The 16438-nt window shown below is 55.7% G+C and overlaps 3 protein-coding genes across 3 annotated transcripts; 2 read left to right on the top strand and 1 right to left on the bottom strand.

Moving 5' to 3' along the window:
* The first annotated feature begins 251 nt into the window (after nucleotides 1-251).
* BDP55DRAFT_291674 (uncharacterized protein) lies at nucleotides 252-5333 on the top strand. The gene is made up of 4 exons (XM_060566550.1): nucleotides 252-289; nucleotides 346-1264; nucleotides 1321-3846; nucleotides 3899-5333. The coding sequence occupies exons 2-4, from the start codon at nucleotides 423-425 to the stop codon at nucleotides 5052-5054; spliced, it is 4524 nt and encodes a 1507-aa protein (XP_060425513.1). The 5' UTR covers nucleotides 252-289; nucleotides 346-422; the 3' UTR covers nucleotides 5055-5333.
* Nucleotides 5334-11302: 5969 nt separating this feature from the next.
* BDP55DRAFT_635763 (uncharacterized protein) lies at nucleotides 11303-11683 on the bottom strand (the record flags this gene model as incomplete). Its single annotated transcript, XM_060572812.1, has 1 exon — nucleotides 11303-11683. One exon carries the CDS (start codon nucleotides 11681-11683, stop codon nucleotides 11303-11305), a length of 381 nt encoding a protein of 126 aa, XP_060425514.1.
* A 2451-nt stretch (nucleotides 11684-14134) lies between these two features.
* Nucleotides 14135-16357, top strand: BDP55DRAFT_732190 (fork head domain-containing protein; the record flags this gene model as incomplete). The annotated part of the gene is made up of 1 exon (XM_060579914.1): nucleotides 14135-16357. The coding sequence occupies one exon, from the start codon at nucleotides 14135-14137 to the stop codon at nucleotides 16355-16357; it is 2223 nt and encodes a 740-aa protein (XP_060425515.1).
* Nucleotides 16358-16438: the final 81 nt, after the last annotated feature.

Here is a 16438-nt window from a genome sequence, read left to right on the forward strand (position 1 = left end):
CAGATCCCTGTCCGCTCTGGGCTGCCAGGCTTGCCAGGTTCCAACTGGGCAAACCAACCACTTCACCTTACTGGCCCCCCGTCCAAGCCGCCGCACCTTCCTACTGAAACCTCCGTGTCAAGCTGGACACTTGTGAGCGCTTCGTCATCAGCGTTGCCATCAACTCCGGCCACAACTTTCTTGTTTCCTCTGGCCTCTTTCGCCTCCGCTACCTGCTTACTTCAATTCCACAAAGAGGAATTGGATAGTACTCAATTATCTTGATCGACGGAGATTCTCCGCTCGTGAGGTTCGTCCATCTGATCCCAATCCCCTTATCGTCTGGTCTCCTAACCGTTCCATCAGGAGTCCCTCCATCCCTCTCTCGCACCCTCTTTCTTTTCGAAGCCCGACCTCTTCGTCGGCGCCGCCCCCCGACCATCATGTACTCAAACTCGAACGCCTTTCTAGGCGGCAACAGCCACCGGCCCGGCGCGCAGCAATATGGCGGGAGCTCTTTCGGCCAGCAGCCGGGACAGCAGCAGCAGCAACAGCCGAGTCCTTTTGCTCCTCAGCCCACGGGCTTCGGTCAGGCGCCTTTGCAGCAGCAGTTCACCGGCTACCCGGGGATGCAGCAGCAACAGCAACCTCAGCAGCAGCAAGCTCCGCAACAGCTCCAGCCCCAGTTCACCGGCTTCCCCGGCCAGGCCCAGCCTCAGCAGAGCTTCCAGACCGGCGCTCCCCCGATGCCATCGATCCCCGCGCAGTACCAGTCGCAATTCCAGCAGCAACAGCCTCAGCAGACCGGATTTCCGGGCCAGCAGCAGCAACAGCAGCCACAGCCGACTGGCTTTGCTCAACAGCAGCAACCTCAACAGACTGGCTTCCCGCAGGCCCAGCAACCTCAGCAGACCGGCTTCGCTCAACAGCAACAGCCTCAGCAGACTGGCTTCCCGCAGGCCCAGCAACCTCAGCCTACTGGCTTCCAGAGCCAGCAGCAGACGGCTGCTCCGACCCCTATCAAACCCCAAGCTACGGGCTTCAGCCAGATGGCTGCTTCTTTCCGAACCGGAGGCACACCGAAGCCAGCTGGTCGACGCCCCAAGTCTGCCAACAAGATTCCGAACATCCGATTGTCCTTCATTACAGCCCCGGATCAGTCCAAGTTCGAGACTCTCTTCAAATCTGCGGTTGGTGAAGGCCAGGCAACAACAATGTCTGGAGATAAGGCGAGAGACCTGTTGATGCGGTCACGTTTGGATGGCGATTCGCTCTCACACATTTGGTCAGTACTCTCTAGTAGAACAGTCGTATCACAACGTACTAATGGGACATATACAGGACTCTTGCCGACACGACACGCTCTGGAGAGCTTCATTTCCCCGAATTCGCTCTAGCAATGTATTTGTGCAACTTGAAGCTCACTGGAAAGTCCATACCTTCAACATTGCCCGAGAACATCAAGAATGAGGTATCCAGCGTTGTCGACATTATCAACTTCAGCATTGCCGAGGACGCCGGCCGAGACACACCCGGCAGCACTGCTACCGGCAGGTCAAGCACCGAACCCACGATTCACCAGCCTCAGCCTCAAACGTCAAACTCCCAGCTGTTGCAAGCACAAATGACTGGCTTCCCTGGGCAGCAAGCGCAGGGCTTTGGGCAAGCGCAAGGCCTGCAATCTCAGCAGACCGGATTCCCTGGCATCAATGCGCAACCCACCGGAATGAACCCGCAACCTACTGGATACAACGGGCCACGACCGCCAATGCCGCCCATGCCTACCGGATATGGCAACAGCCTCACGCCGGGCAGAGGTCCAATGGCTGCGCCTCTGAACGCGCAACCTACCGGCCGCCCCGGCCAATGGGGTCTTGTCAACGCACCTTCCACAGGTCTGCCTAACATCGATGCTCTTCAAGCGAGAATGATGCCTCAGCAAGGCCGTGAGCAGGGAAGCTTCACTACGCAGGGTCTGCAGGGCAATGCTGTCATTCCTTGGGCCATTACCAAGGAGGAGAAGCAACGCTACGATGCCCTCTTCAAGGCTTGGGATGGACTTCACAAGGGCTTCATTGGCGGAGACGTTGCCATTGAAATCTTTGGACAGAGTGGTCTCGAGAAGCCGGATCTCGAGCGTGTCTGGACCCTTGCTGACAATGGTAATAAGGGTCGCCTGAACCTCGACGAATTCGCAGTTGCCATGCATTTGATTTACAGGAAGCTCAACGGCTATCCTTTGCCGAACCAGCTGCCGCCAGAGCTCGTTCCTCCCTCGACAAGAAACTTCAATGAATCTATCGGCACCATCCGGTCCATGTTGAGCCAGGAATCAGAGTTCCGTTCCAAGTCTGGTGCCGCTCTGCTTCCTCAAAAGACCGGTGTTAGTTACATGAAGACTCACTCGTTGAGAGGCACCCCTGGCGGCCAGAGCGGTGGGCGTAAGGATGCCACAGTCTTCAAGAACAACGATGAGCAGGTCGGATATAGGTCTAGCGCTCGTCGCCGCGTCGGCAACAACTCGCCCCGCCCCGAGTCGCCATCCTCTACCGCATACGATGACCTTGGACTTGATCAGTTGAGGAAGAAGATCCGGGAGAAGGAAGTCCTCCTCGACGCCATGGATTTTGCTGACGAGAAGAATTTGGAGGAGGACGATTTGCTTGACAGACGTGACCGTCGGGAGGCCGAGGAGCTGTACCGCCGTATTCGTCGCATCCAGGACGACATTGACGCAAACCCGGATGCTGCGCTCTCGACGGGAGATTCGGAAGCCGAGAGACGATCCTTGAAGCGACAGCTCCAGACCCTTACAGACAAGGTCCCCGAATTGGCCTCTGCCGTTCGCAAGACCGAAAAGGCTATCGCAGATGCGAGACTCGAACTGTTCAGGCTCAAGGACGCAAAGGCTCACCCCAACAGTGCCGCTGCCATTGTCGGCACGGGTCCTGGCGGTGCCGTAACAGAGTCTGACAGACTGAAGGCCCGGGCCAAGGCGATGATGCAGCAGCGTACTGCAGCCTTGACGGGCAAGAAGGTCGAGTCGAGCTTTGATGACGAAGGTCCCAAGCGTCTTGAGGAGGAGAACCATAAGATCAAAACCGAGAAGGAGAACAACGAGAGCATGGTCAGAGACGTGGAAGACTCTGTGCGTGACTTTGCTCGCGGCATTGAAGACAGCTTGAAAGAAGGTACCACCACGGCCTCCAACGAACACGAGAAGCGACGCTGGGAGGACGCTCTGGGCGTCGAGGACGAAGTCAGAGATTTTATCTTTGATCTTCAGCGATCTAGCCGTGCTGCGCGTGTTCGGGCCCAGGACCGACGTCCTACTTCCTCCTCTTCGCCTTCGGCCGCGCGTGCATCCTCTAGGGAACCTGCTGCGGCCAGTCCCGCCGTCCGGCATGAGAGCCCTGCCCCTCCCTCGCGTACCACTACTCCTGGAGGCTCGTACTCTTCTTACAAGACCCCCGAGGAGCGTGCTGCTTTTATCAAACAGCAGGCTGAGCAGCGTATGGCTGAGAGACTTGCTGCCCTGGGCATTAAGGCTCCTACTAAGCCTGGTGAGACGGCTGCCCAGAGAATGGAGCGAGAGAGAGCCGAACGTGCTGCTAAGCTGCGCCAGGCCGAGGAGGAGGATGAGCGCCGCGAAGCTGAACGTCAGGCCCGGCTCGCCGAAGAAACCGGCGCTCCGGCACCCGCTGCCAAGAAGCCTCCCCCGCCGCCGTCGAGGAAGGCCGCCAAGAGTGACGCTGCCGAGAGAGATGCCTCTCGGAAGGCAGAGGAAGAGCAAGCGGCCAAGCAGGCCGAAGAAGAGCGTCTCGCTAAGGAACACGAGGAGCAACAGCGGGCCACCAGAGAGTTGGAGTAAGTTTACTGTGAAAAGACCGAAGACGGATATGTGCTAACGAACACACAGGGCGAGCGCCAGAGAGCAGCAAGACGATCTCGAAACCGAGCGACAATCTGCTGCAGCTCGTCTCAAGGCACTCGAGGAGCAAGTCAAGCAGGGCAAGCTCAAGAAGGAGGAGGAGAAGCGCAAGAAGAAGGCCGCCCTCGCCGAGCAAAAGGAGAAGGAGGCCAAGTTGGCAGCACAGAGAGCCGAGATTGAAGCTGCCCGTCAGCGCGAGTTGGAACTCCAACGCCAGCTTGAGGCTATGAACGACGATGATGATAGCTCATCGGATGACGAGGATGGCCCTTCTCAAATTACGCCTCAGGCATCTACCCCTACTCAAGGCGGCAGCCAGATCAGCAGTCAAGAGCTCGAGAAGCAGCCTTCCCCGCCTCCCGCCATCCCAACAGTGGTCACCAGCCCTCCCACCGAGAACGAGAGCCGCAACCCGTACCACCGCATGCTCTCTCACTCATCCGAGTCCACCTCGGCCCCGAGTGAGCCCTCTGCACCTGCCGCTGCCCCTCCCCCACCCCCGGCGGCTGCGCAGTCTACTAACCCCTTCCACCGCATGGCGCAAGAAAGCAAGGCAGCTCCCGCGGCTGCCTCTCCCCCGCCTCCCTCTGGGCCATTCTCCCGTAAGCGCCCTGATGAGGACGATGACTGGGGCACGGATAAGGAGGATGACGAAGATTCCGACGATGATGACCGTCCCGGCGGCAGTAGCGCTGCGGCCTTGGCTTCCATCTTGTTCGGAACCATGGGCCCCCCGCGACCACTTTCAGCTACCGGAGACAAGCCGACATCGAACCCTGTCAGCCCGGCTATGGGCAGCGACGCCTCACCTGCGTTCCCTCCTCCCCCGCCGCCCATGCCAGCCAGCGGTGCTCCTCCTCCTCCGCCAGGCCCAGCGCCCGAGGCTCCTTCGGCTCCTCCCCCGCCACCGATGCCGGCATCGCCCGCACCGGGTGGCCCGCCGCCGCCGCCTCCTCCCCCTCCAGGCATGGGAGCTCCACCGCCACCGCCTCCTCCACCACCAGCGGGTGACGCACCGTCAGGCCCCCCGGCAGGCGGGCGACCCGCGGGTCTTCTCGGGGAGATTCAGCTTGGTAGGGCCCTAAAGAAGACCGAGACGCGCGATAAGAGCGGCGCCGCTACTGCAGGCCGCGTTTTGGATTAAATGCTAGATGCTAGTATCTACAGTCCGTGCTGGTTGTGGTTGGCTGCGGAGGCAGGCGAAGAATGTCACGGGGAAGGGCATTGAATGAGACAGTGAGAGAGAAAGCTCTGCCCAGGTAGCTCACATAGCTCTCAGGATTGGTTGGAAGTAGGATTCAGTTCACATGTGGCAAGACCTTTTTTCTTTAGCTAAGAGAGGGAGGGAGGGGTTTGGAGGCTTGTAGTAGGTATTGTTCCCACTATCAGACAGATGTTATAACCCAGCCAGGTAGTAATGCAAACCCCCGAGTTTTCGTTTCTTTATCCTCTCATGCTCGTCAGACGGTTCTCTTTCCAACTTGGCCCGTGACCTGACCCTCTTCGCCGCCCGGCCGGCTGGCTGATCAGTCCGTCGTGTCAAACAAAGAATCTGAGCTGCGTGGTCCGGCGCGGAGCTGCGTTAGCTCTGGTGTGTGTATAAGGGCCATGCGTTGCGTGCGTGCGTTGAGTGTCGTAGGCGCCTTGAGTGCTCAGTGTGTCTCTCTTTTTTTTCCCCCCTTCTTGCTGGGAGAGAGTGGCGTTAGTTATTTCTAGTGCTTCTTCTATTCTGACGCCCGATCGAGTTTGTGTGTTTGCTTGGAAGGATCGTCTCTCCGCAGGGAGAGTTGCCGGTGCGGCGGCGATGGCGTCGGTGCTGCTGTATGAGTCCCTTTTCCGAATTGATTTTTTTTTTCCTAAGTGCGGATTTCCGAACTATGACCATGACTATGACCACGTTTAGTTTGCTCAGCTTACCTTCATATCTTGGGGTGAGGAGGGCTACATATTTTGCTTGGGAGGGGTGATTCAAGTTCAGAAGAGTTCTTCCATTCTTTGTGTTTGTATAGTGGGCAAGCGTGGCAAGCGTGGCAAAGGTGGGCAAAGTCTGGAGTTACGTAGGGCACGTAGGATAAGGCTCACGAGGATCAACTGTCTTGCTTTTGCGAAGATCCCATGATGGGGTTTGTTTGAAGCTTGGCAAAAGTCCTAGGAAGTGCATGTATTTAGTCTGGCGCTGGATTATGTGCATCTCTCGGTCCATAACGGGCAGGTTTGAATGATGAAGATCTGCTCGAATGGTGACGGCTTTTACTTAGATTCGGCGGGTTCGTGGAGATGGATGCCGGGCATCGATTTTGCAGTAGTATTTCTCTTTACCATACCATACATGCATGTTTGAGCCATACGCGATTTTACTGAACGCGTCGGAGGACTTGTGTTGTTTATTGACATGCAGTCTTTCATCTGATAGTTCTTAGATCCTTGGAAGGTAGGAGGGCCATGAGAAAGAGGGGGGGAGGGGGGAAATCAAACGGTTTGCGCCATATAATGCGGCGCTGGGGGAAAAGGTGGCTGGCGTAGCTGCGATATCTCGCTTTTACTTCGTACACTACTGCAGGTTCCTTTTTCATGTGCAACACAATTACGACATGAGCAGTCTACTGCAGTCTGCAGGTAATCTTTCTCCGCTGCAAACTAGGTGGCCCCCCTCTCTCCGTCTCTGTCCCGGCTTTCTCGGGAGCCTTGCTGCTTTGTATCGTACTGCGGTATTCTAGTTTGTCTAGACTATAGACTAGTGTAGGCGCGAGGCCAACTGACGGCAGAGGATGGGCACCACAGTGAAGAGGAAACGCTCTGGTGATGGGCTAGATATGCAGGTCGATCGTCCTAGTCTTTCGTAGCTGGGAGAAGGATGGAGACATAGAGCGAGCTGGTGAGATACCTCGCCACCTTACCATGGAGGAGAGCTGCTGCTGAGATGTAGCCACAGGAGGCTGAGTAAGAGAGCTATCAAAAAGACGTTCAACGTTCAAGGTTGGAATACGGTTGCACTCGGCTAGGAAGCTTGGGACAGGAACGACATGAAGAAGGAGGGGGTGGATCTACGGGTCCTGTTTCCCCCCTTCCCCCTCCTCGACTGTTCGAGCTTCACCCACATTGAGGGGACGTTTCTTAGATCTGCAAGGCACATTTCGTGGTAGAACGAGCATCCGTAAAGTTGAGATGTTGAGCCCACGTCGGAGGTAGAGTCTCTGCAGGATATGCTGTGGAGAGGGACGTGCCCTGCAGCAGCATTTTGGTATCTTTCTCGTCGTGGGCCCCGGACCCAGGCTGTCACGGTCAGAGGAACAGCAGTGCAGCACTACGACCTCGATGAAACATATGCACGGATGAGGTGCTCGTGAGGTGGGAAAGGATGAACCCCAGTTTAGAGCTACCCTGGAAATCCTCCCAGCCACCGGACTTTTTTTTTTTTTTTTTATCTCATGGAAAGTTTGGAAACGGCCATGGAAGGCACGGAAGGACAAGGGGAAGGGGAAAAGGCAGACTTGTGTGCTGTTGAGACTCGGGAAGATCGTGTCTCGGTCCTCCGAGTCTGTGTGTTACAGTTTGAGAGGGCCGATTGGGCTCCGGGGTGGCGTTTGGAAAAGGGCGCCGAATACTTTCGAAGGAAGCGGGATGCGATATTTCTGGAGCGTCCTGAGGTAGATAGTCCCAACATCGAAAGGCCGAGGGTTTTCACCTGCGTCTTACGACATGGCTGATGCGAGGGAGGAAGTAGGATGCGATGAATGGCCTGAAAGGTCCTAGATAATGGGCCGGAGATCGGACGTTGGCCTATGCTTCATGCTTGCTTTTCCATGAATGAGGGTCTGCCGGCCGGTCTGATCTTTACGAATAAAACTTGCTAGACTTAGACAACAGAGCCGAGGGACCCGTTTTCCAAACCAGCTTTCGCACGTAGAGGCAAACTTTTTTTTTTCAATACTAGTGAAAGAAGAAATCGAAACCGAGGCGGACGGATGGGCCATGGGGAAGAAAGTAAATGAGATGGCAAATGCGTTGTCCATTGTTGGGAAGACGGGAATGAGAGGGCATTGTTGGCGGCAATTGGGCATCGAGATTCTAGAGTCGGCCGACTTCTTGGTCGTCAATGCTTCTTTCTAGGGTGCTGAGGATCACAGACTCGACGTGGGATCGGTAAACGGACGGACGGCGACGGTGCGCGTGGGCTGAAATGCGCCCAAAGCTTTCCTCGGCTGCCTTGGTTTTTCTGGACTACGGAGTGCAGCCCGTAGGGTTATCTGGTGATATGGGGCTCCTTTCGTGGCCTGACATGGGGGGATGAAGCTGGGGTTGGAAAGACGAGTTGCTTGGAGATGATAAGGTAAGGCAGAGCAGACCGCAGGTTGGCATATGCGGCGGTCCTCTCCCCTGGGTACGGAGTATGGACTATGGAGTATCGTCACGCTAGAGACGACACGCCGGACAAGGCAGGTACTGAATCAGAGATGGGATGGGAATGAGAATGGGAGAACGGCCGGCACTTTGAGCGGGTATATCGAAAGCAGCGCTATTAATATCAAGGAGGCAGGGATAGAGGCTCCGGGGGTCCCAGAATGAGAGTGACAGTCTGTGAGAAGGAAAAGATGGAGAGGAACGTACGGAGTATTCGTACGGATGGAGAGGAAGAAAGGGAGGGGTATTGGTACGGAGTACAGTAGTGCGATGCAGCGGCGCGCGGGTTGTGGTCCGCCGCGAGCGTTTGTGCATTGAAACGGACAGACGAGAGTCTCATCAAACATCCAACGGGCGTGAGTTGGCAGTTGTGCCCAGGCCGGGAAACACACGAGACTGAGGGAGACGAAGAGAAAAGAGTGGTCAGAGAATGACGAAAACTCTGTCGCATTGCTGCCATGTGTCTCTGATGTTTTTTGTCCATGAATTACTCCATATCGTCAGGGAAGTGAGGTTGAAAAATTGATCGTCGGAGCGGATTCCGTGGGGATCTCGATGGCTTTTTTCTCACAGAGAAGGTCTCTCTTTTTTTTTTTTTCTTTTCTGCCCAAGTGTCAGTTGAGCACGAGGTGGGAAACATGCCGAGATGGGGAAAGCGAAGAGTCAGAGTTCGGGGCGAGCTAGATGCGTTGTCAATGATGTGCGAGATGGGATATCTCCCGTAGGGAAGATTTGCATCTTATGCGAAGATCGACTGACAGGGTGCAACGACTGGGCTGAACCTGGCAGTGGAAAAGCCAAGATAGGTACGGTACCTGGTGACCCCCTCTTCGTTTGTGAATGGATTGCGCAGAATTGGGAGGGCATGTTCACATGGGAGAGGACGCCCGTCAGGTACCGGAGGTCGGAGCGATAAGGTACGTCAGTGACCACTGACAGCGCGAGCGGTGAATGGTGATTTGTGAATGAGAGAATGGGGGAATGGGGGAATGGGGGAATGGGAAGAATGAGTGGTGAGAGGTGCAGCGGCAGGAAACAGAGAAATTGCTTCCCAGAACCCTGCTTGGTCTGCACCACACAAGCTGAGCCCGGCGTGTCTGCTCTTCCCCATTGCTTGCACTTGCAACTGGCGAGTTGCACGCATTCCCACTTCCATTGCAGTTGGTAGTTGGCAGTTGCAACTTGCAAGCACCTAGGTCAGGTACGCGGTACGTACTACCTACCTTTCTACGTAGTACGTACACTACCTAGGTGAGGGGTACGTACTTCTTGAACTGGCAAGTGGCTTCGAGACCCGGTGGAACCTGATGGCAGGAACGGGCACTGCGGGCAGGACCAGGCAAGAAGTTGGGAAGTTGGTCCCAATTCTGGTTGAAACATTGTCAGCCAGAGGAACCAATGAGACGGTTCGAGGTGGAAACGGTTTGATTGGGGATCGAGAGCTGGGGCCACGTCCGGGCACTGACGGAGACACGAGATTTCTGGAAAGAGCAGCCCAGAAAACATGTCCGAAGGGATTGGACAGTAGGTACCACGAGTACCACAGTACCTGATTGCTGGCGGTAGCGAGAAGGGATGATGTCACGGATGGAGGGGAAAGAGCCCGGGAGAGGAGTTTCCCGCTCTCGGTATTTCGTATTATCGGACGGGTCATTCGGGTCGTGCGTGAAGACTCAGGTACCTACCTACCTTAGCTGACTGTGCTCGCCTACGGATACGGTAGCTTGACTGCATGAGTCTCACCTTCATATCTCTATCCCGTCAAGCACGTGTGGGAGCACGTAGCAGCGGTCATGGACTAATGGGCCCCAAGGCAACTTTACAGAGAGAATTGAAGCGAACGGGTCACAGGTATCATGACTAGTGTCAGATGCCTTTCCAACTTGTAAGCCCCAGTGGCTCCCGTGGTCCTGTGCCTGACAGTAAGGAGTGCCGATGATGAGATGTTGTCTTGCTTTCCGAGACCCTTTCCCCGTACCTGGCCGCGCTGGGCTTCTTAACACTCAAGTTTCGGGCCCGGTGGAGAGACACATGTCGTAGCAGTCTTGTCGCAATTGGCGCCACGGCCTGGACGTTGCCTTTATGTACAACAGAGTTCCAGAGTCTCTCTCCATCATCAATGGCTGTCTCCGTTCACCTGTGATTGATAGACATGCCCGGGTTGAGGCGAACAGTGACACTCGCAAACTCTCACACCGGGCTGCCACCCGTCCCGGCGTCCACCAAACGTTCGTTGAACGTCGCCCATTTAGAGATGGCATGCTTATTCGTCAGGCTCGCTCCAATGCAACACCGCGGCTGTCGTCGCCTTTCCGCAGAGGGCAAAGACCCATTCGACACCGCTCATCCATGACAATATTAGCCTTCCAAGGTTTCCCAACGTATATCCGTGCAGCTGCTGTTAGTCTCTTCACGGCCGGCCATAGGCGCTCCGGAGTGCTCCCTGCGCCGAGGCTCGAGCAGTTTTTAGTCATTTTTCACCTAGAATCCCATGGGTACCCTACTTGGAAAGCGCCCCATCTAGTCCAGTTCTAGAAGTCTGTTCTCTGGTTGGGAATCAAACAGCTGGGATGATGGAAGGAAGCATTGACGAGAATTTGATCATGCTGATGGGATCCTCTCCAGGCACGGACAGGTTGGTCATGCTCGGCCCAGAAAGACCCGTCTAGCCGTCCGAGAGGGTGAAAACGCAGAGCACGAGGCGAGAGATGAGGACAAGCGGAATGGACGCGCGCAAATCGTCTCTCTCGTCTTATATCATCGGGAGGTAAAGTGAGACGCCCGTCACATTCCGTACCTGACGATCTGGCCAGCATTAGGGAGGGGGTCTTGGTACATAGGACTCGGTCTCAGTTTCACAGCGGGGACAATCGTTGCAAGACACCCTAAGCCATTAAAAAAAGACTCAGATGGGGGGGGGATATGAAATTCTGTTAAGTGGTGTCAGTCTGACAAAAAGAAAAAAGATGTCGTCCAGCCTTTTTTCAGCGGTTATCCGTGATTTCCTTTCCGTGATGGCTCCTGATGGGCACATGAGTTGGGATGACCCAGTTTCATCGGATGGGGGCACAGCAGCCAATCGTGAGCACAGTCATGTGATGTGGCTCTTTTGATTGGCCGGGAACGGACGCGTTTGTTGTTTTCTTCCCGAATCGGTGAGACGCGTCGGCTACGCGCCGACTTCATTCCATCATCCATGACCTGTGCCTCGAACCCTTCGACCCAATCAATCCCAGCAGCCAGCGACAAGAAGAGGCCATTCAACAAGACCAGACGAGGGCACCACAGAGAAGACGCAGAGCCGTCGCAGACCGAGACAGCGACCTCTTTTTGAGCCCTCACAGGCTCGCACACAATAGCAGCCGCAGCCATTTTTATTTTTCGCCTCTTTCTCTCTCCTCTTGAGTCTTAGATAGGAAGCCCCATTTCATCACGGCTGCAGATCAGATCAGATCAGCCAATTGACGGCAAACGAGCGCTTAGCTGAACAAGCCACAACCGTGAGGGAGACTAGCATTTCGGCCATTGCCAGAGGAAGAAAAGGCAACCCCATGGTCTCTTTACTCGACCCTGCGCTACCAGCTGGACTCGACCATCTTCGGCCTGGGCTTCCTTTGACACCTTGGTAGTCTCGAGACAGTCGCAACACCATCAAGGACGAAGTCGACGACGGTGGATGGAGCGATATCACAGTTTGCACCATTGCCCACAGCATCCACAGATATTTCCCAGGCAGAGCCCTGCATGCAACACCATTCGCTGCCCGTCAAGCTGCATCTAGAGACTCTAGCTGTTATCTACAGCATCCATCCCTGTGGCGTGCTGGGAAGTAGGGGACCTTGGGGGTGGTGCAGTGGTCACTGGATATTGGTGCACATGCAGTGGAAATTCAACCTTTTTTGGTGGTAGACGCGCGCACATTGACACATTTCTGTTGGAAGACAGCGCAAAAAGAGGAGTCCCGTACCTACGCAGTACATCGTACTTTGTAGAGCCCGTCGGCGGCCCACCACGGACTCTCGCATGAACTGCAAAACCTGCTTGCATACAGTACGTGCATAGCATAGCCTTCCCGTCCTGTCGCCAGCTTTCGCCCATTCACATTTCGTACAAACGTCGTCACTAGTCGCTACGCAGTAGGCTCTGGGAAGACTGGGATCCTCTCTGTCTGCCGGACGTAACCCGCGCGGACACCCTTCCCCCCCCTCCTCCCCACTGGAACTGAGTCTGACAGGCCTGGCCCCGGGAGAGCCCTGAGCTTCTTGTTCTTCTTCTTCGTTTCCTCAGTCGGTTCTCTTCAGACTTCGTTCGACCTGAACTGGAGCCGAGAGAAAGTCTGTTCGACTTCAACCGACCGGGCTGGCTGTCCCTCTCTTTTCTTTCGACGGCGGCCCAAGCAAACGCGCAAAGACACAAACGCAAATCCTCATCCTCGGCGCCTGACAGAAACCAAACGGTTTACAGCCCAGGGCACCGACCCCGGATGCGAGCAGCTTTCTATGTATACTACCTTACGGAGTACACAGTAATAGTATCAACGGATACACCACAGACTTCACTACTTCAGGTCTCTTGCCAAGTGTGCGCACTTTCTTTCTGATCGCTCTCCCGCTCGGCGACGGTTGGCTTCCAACTTCGACCTTTTTTTTCGGGACGGCGTGTTCCAGCAAACGGTCGACGTTGCCGTGCATCCCATCATCGCCAACATCCATGATCCTCCTCCACCATTTTCACACTTTTACACCACCCATCATCCATGCAGGCTGCTCATGCTGCTACCTTCTGTGCCTGTGCCTATGCCATCGAACCCCGGACGATATCAAGCACACGCACACTCATACTTGCACTCACACTCACATTCGCGCACACCACACACACCTACTCCATTACACTCCCTGCAGCTAACCAAACTACGGAGGTCCTTTAACACTACACACCCTTGCTGCCACTTCGGCGTACCCTAGCCTGGTCGGTCGTGTCACAGCCCACGCTCCTCTCGTCCAATCGCCCATTCCTCCCGTGCTCCAGAGGCCCCACCGGACATCTCTGGGCTTGCTGAGCTGGCCGCCCACCTCTTCAAAGACATCCCGGTCCTCTCCACTCGCCTTGGCTGAAATCAATCCATCAATCCATCCTTCTGCCGCCGACTCCCACCTCCTCACTGACCTACTACTTCCACTACCACCACCACTACTACCGCTGGCTCGCCTATTACATCTTACCTACCCTCTCTCCCTCGCGTGGTATCGTGCCTGATATCCCCTCTTTTCTTTTCACCTTTCTGCAGCCATAAGCCATATCTCACCCTCACCCTCGCGCCTGCTGACTCTCCTCTCAACTCTCTCACACGCACACGCACACTTTCCTACCCCATCGCGCATTATCGACTTCGCATTAGCATCGTCGTCGCTCTTCAACGTCGTCTGTCGGGCACCACTTCTTCGCAGAATATCGCCATCGCTTGCCTGATCGCATCGTGTCGATCCAGCGATCCCGTCGCTAAACTTACAATTTGACCGCCAAAAGGCCCCCTTGCATTCACGACCCACAACTCATTTCCAGAGTCTAGACCCGACCTAGGTGAGCCTTGAGTCTCCTCTCTCTTTCTCCTCCCTTCAATCATGCAAAACCCCGTTCGGGTTCAAGAACCTTGGAAGCCGGGCCCTGTCAGGTTGACAGAGTCAAGACCACACCGTCAACTACTTATCTAACCTTATGCCGTTGCGGCTCGCTGACATGCCCTTCCTCACACAGCCCACTACTTGCCGCGAACGCACTTGACGCAGGTTTGGAGACGACATCCATCAACTACTATCGGCCGACATGGCCAAACCCACGCGCTATACCGGCTCTCACGAGCCTTTGCAAATCTACCAAGACGACTTTTTCGAGAACTCGACAACAATGATCAACCACGCACCTATGCCTGTCGCCTCCAAGCCACCAAGGAGGCCGCTTGGCGCAACAAGTAACAACAACGTTGTACTCAACCCTCCGATGCTCGCATCCGATAGACACTCGCCTCTGAAAGCATCATCAGGCAACATCAAATCGCATCATGCCCCGTTAAAGTCTCAGGGCAGCAAGTTAAACATGGTGCCAATGGCGCCACCATCAGCGAATCTTCAGAACACCGATTCGCTACATAAGAAGCCCTACTTATCCAAATTCAAGACCGTCGCACAGAAGCCTCCTTCCGTGGATTTGGCCGCCGGCTTCGGGAAGGAAAACATACACCCGCAGTTGTATCCTGCGCCGCCCACAATCAACTTCGATCAGTTCTACATGCACAAAGGACCCGGAAAGCGCACATTGATGGAGGCTGCGCCGATCAAGGAATCACGACCTCTGAAGAAGGTCAAGGCCGACGAGTCGGGCCTTCCACCCCATGATTCTTTCCCTCCGATTGTCGACGATGGGACGAAACCAGGCCACAGCTACGCGACTTTGATCGGAATGGCCATCCTCCGATCACCACTACGACGCCTGACCCTCGCACAAATTTACAAGTGGATCTCGGACACGTACTCGTTTTACAAGGCGGAGGAATCGGGATGGCAGAACAGCATTCGGCACAATCTCAGCCTTCACAAGGCCTTCATCAAGGTAGAGCGACCAAAGGACGATCCGGGCAAGGGTAACTATTGGACGATCCAGGAGGGCATGGAGCAACAATTCATGAAGGACAAGCCGGCAAGAAAGACGGCGACGACCGCCGAAAACGTGCCTGTCATGTCAACCCGTATGGAACCCTCGAGGCCGGCCAACATGCCGATTCAGGAGCCGACCCTTCCGCCTCCTGCGCCGATCAGGCATGCGACGACGCTCCCGCCCCTGCCTACTTCCCAGGCCACCGTTGCCGTTGAGTTTTCATCCGATGCCACCATTCCTGTCTCGGACTCGGCCGCACCGGAAGACGGACAAGATAAGCTGGACCAAGAATGCTCTCCTCTGCCGCCTACGATGCATTCTTCACCGCCAATTCCGCGACACATGGAGCCCCGCAGCCGTACGCCTCCTCCGCCTGGCCGCGGACCTATGTCGTCGATCACTAGATCTCACAAGAGAAAATTCGCGTCCATGGACGACAGCGGTTACATCTCGTCTCTTGAATCATCTGCTCTGCGCCCGCAAAAGACTGGAATTCTTACCTCGGAGGCTGATCGTCCTCGCAAGCGCAGTCGCGCTGGCAGGGCCGAGGATGAGATTGCTCGCTTGCGCGCGTCGTCTTACGATAGCCCTAGCAAGGGTCGATCGTATAACGCGTTTGCCCCACCGTCCTCATCGCCGCTCCGCCAGCAAGGGCAGATGCTGCCACCGCTCACGCCAGCCATGAAACTGAAGCCGCCTACCAAGGCCCCGCCGTCTGCCTCGCCCAACACCAACCTTCGCCAGCACCGCGAAAATGTCCGCCAGATGCTGCAGTCTCCGATCCGCAAGATGGTCGGCACCGGTGACGGCAACGCGCCGTGGAGCCCCGCTTTCAACTTGGACGAGAGCGTCTATAATTACAATCTGATGACCGCTGGTGACTTTGACATCTTCCAAGACATGGACAACGACTTCTTTGACGGCGCACCTCAAGAGTCTCCCTCCAAAAAGTCCGGCGGAAAGCGACCGCGTCTGGAGCGCACTCACTCTGCCAATGCCTTGGCCGATACTCATGACTCGGGTAACGGCAACAAGTCGGTTCTCTCAACGCCCTTCTTGAAAGCACCCGCACAACCTTCCGCCATGTGGGAGACCCCCAGCAAGGTCTTTGACGGCCTGTCTTCCCCTATCAAGGCCAACAACGATGCCGCTGTGCAGTGGAGATTCCCCTCGCCGACCAAGATAACTAGTTCGTTTTACGAGGTAGCGGCTGAGGGCGACTGGCCTTCATTCTCTTTCGACACAACGGACTTCATGTCGGAGGAGACCACCGAGTACTCGGGTCTCGACATCCTGCAGGGCTTTGAGAAGATTGGGTCTGGCTCCCAACCCAAGGCTTCCGGCTCCAAGCCCAGCAAGCCTGCTTTTGGACGGAGCTACACCACGCAATTCTAATCTCATCCAATGAGAGACGATGACGACCGTTACGATGTATGAACACACTTACTGGCATGACGTCCCGATGCATTCAGGCAT

This window comes from Colletotrichum godetiae, assembly GCF_030913485.1.
Source record: "Colletotrichum godetiae strain CBS 193.32 chromosome Unknown BDP55scaffold_46, whole genome shotgun sequence".
NCBI lineage: Eukaryota > Fungi > Ascomycota > Sordariomycetes > Glomerellales > Glomerellaceae > Colletotrichum > Colletotrichum godetiae.

Excerpts from the sequence above, each read along its gene's own strand:
- BDP55DRAFT_291674 (XM_060566550.1), top strand. The coding sequence starts at position 423 with ATGTACTCAAACTCGAACGCCTTTCTAGGCGGCAACAGCCACCGGCCC. Across the intron at positions 1,265-1,320 it reads GATTCGCTCTCACACATTTG|GACTCTTGCCGACACGACAC; the intron begins GTCAGTACTCTC and ends GGACATATACAG. Across the intron at positions 3,847-3,898 it reads CGGGCCACCAGAGAGTTGGA|GGCGAGCGCCAGAGAGCAGC; the intron begins GTAAGTTTACTG and ends ACGAACACACAG.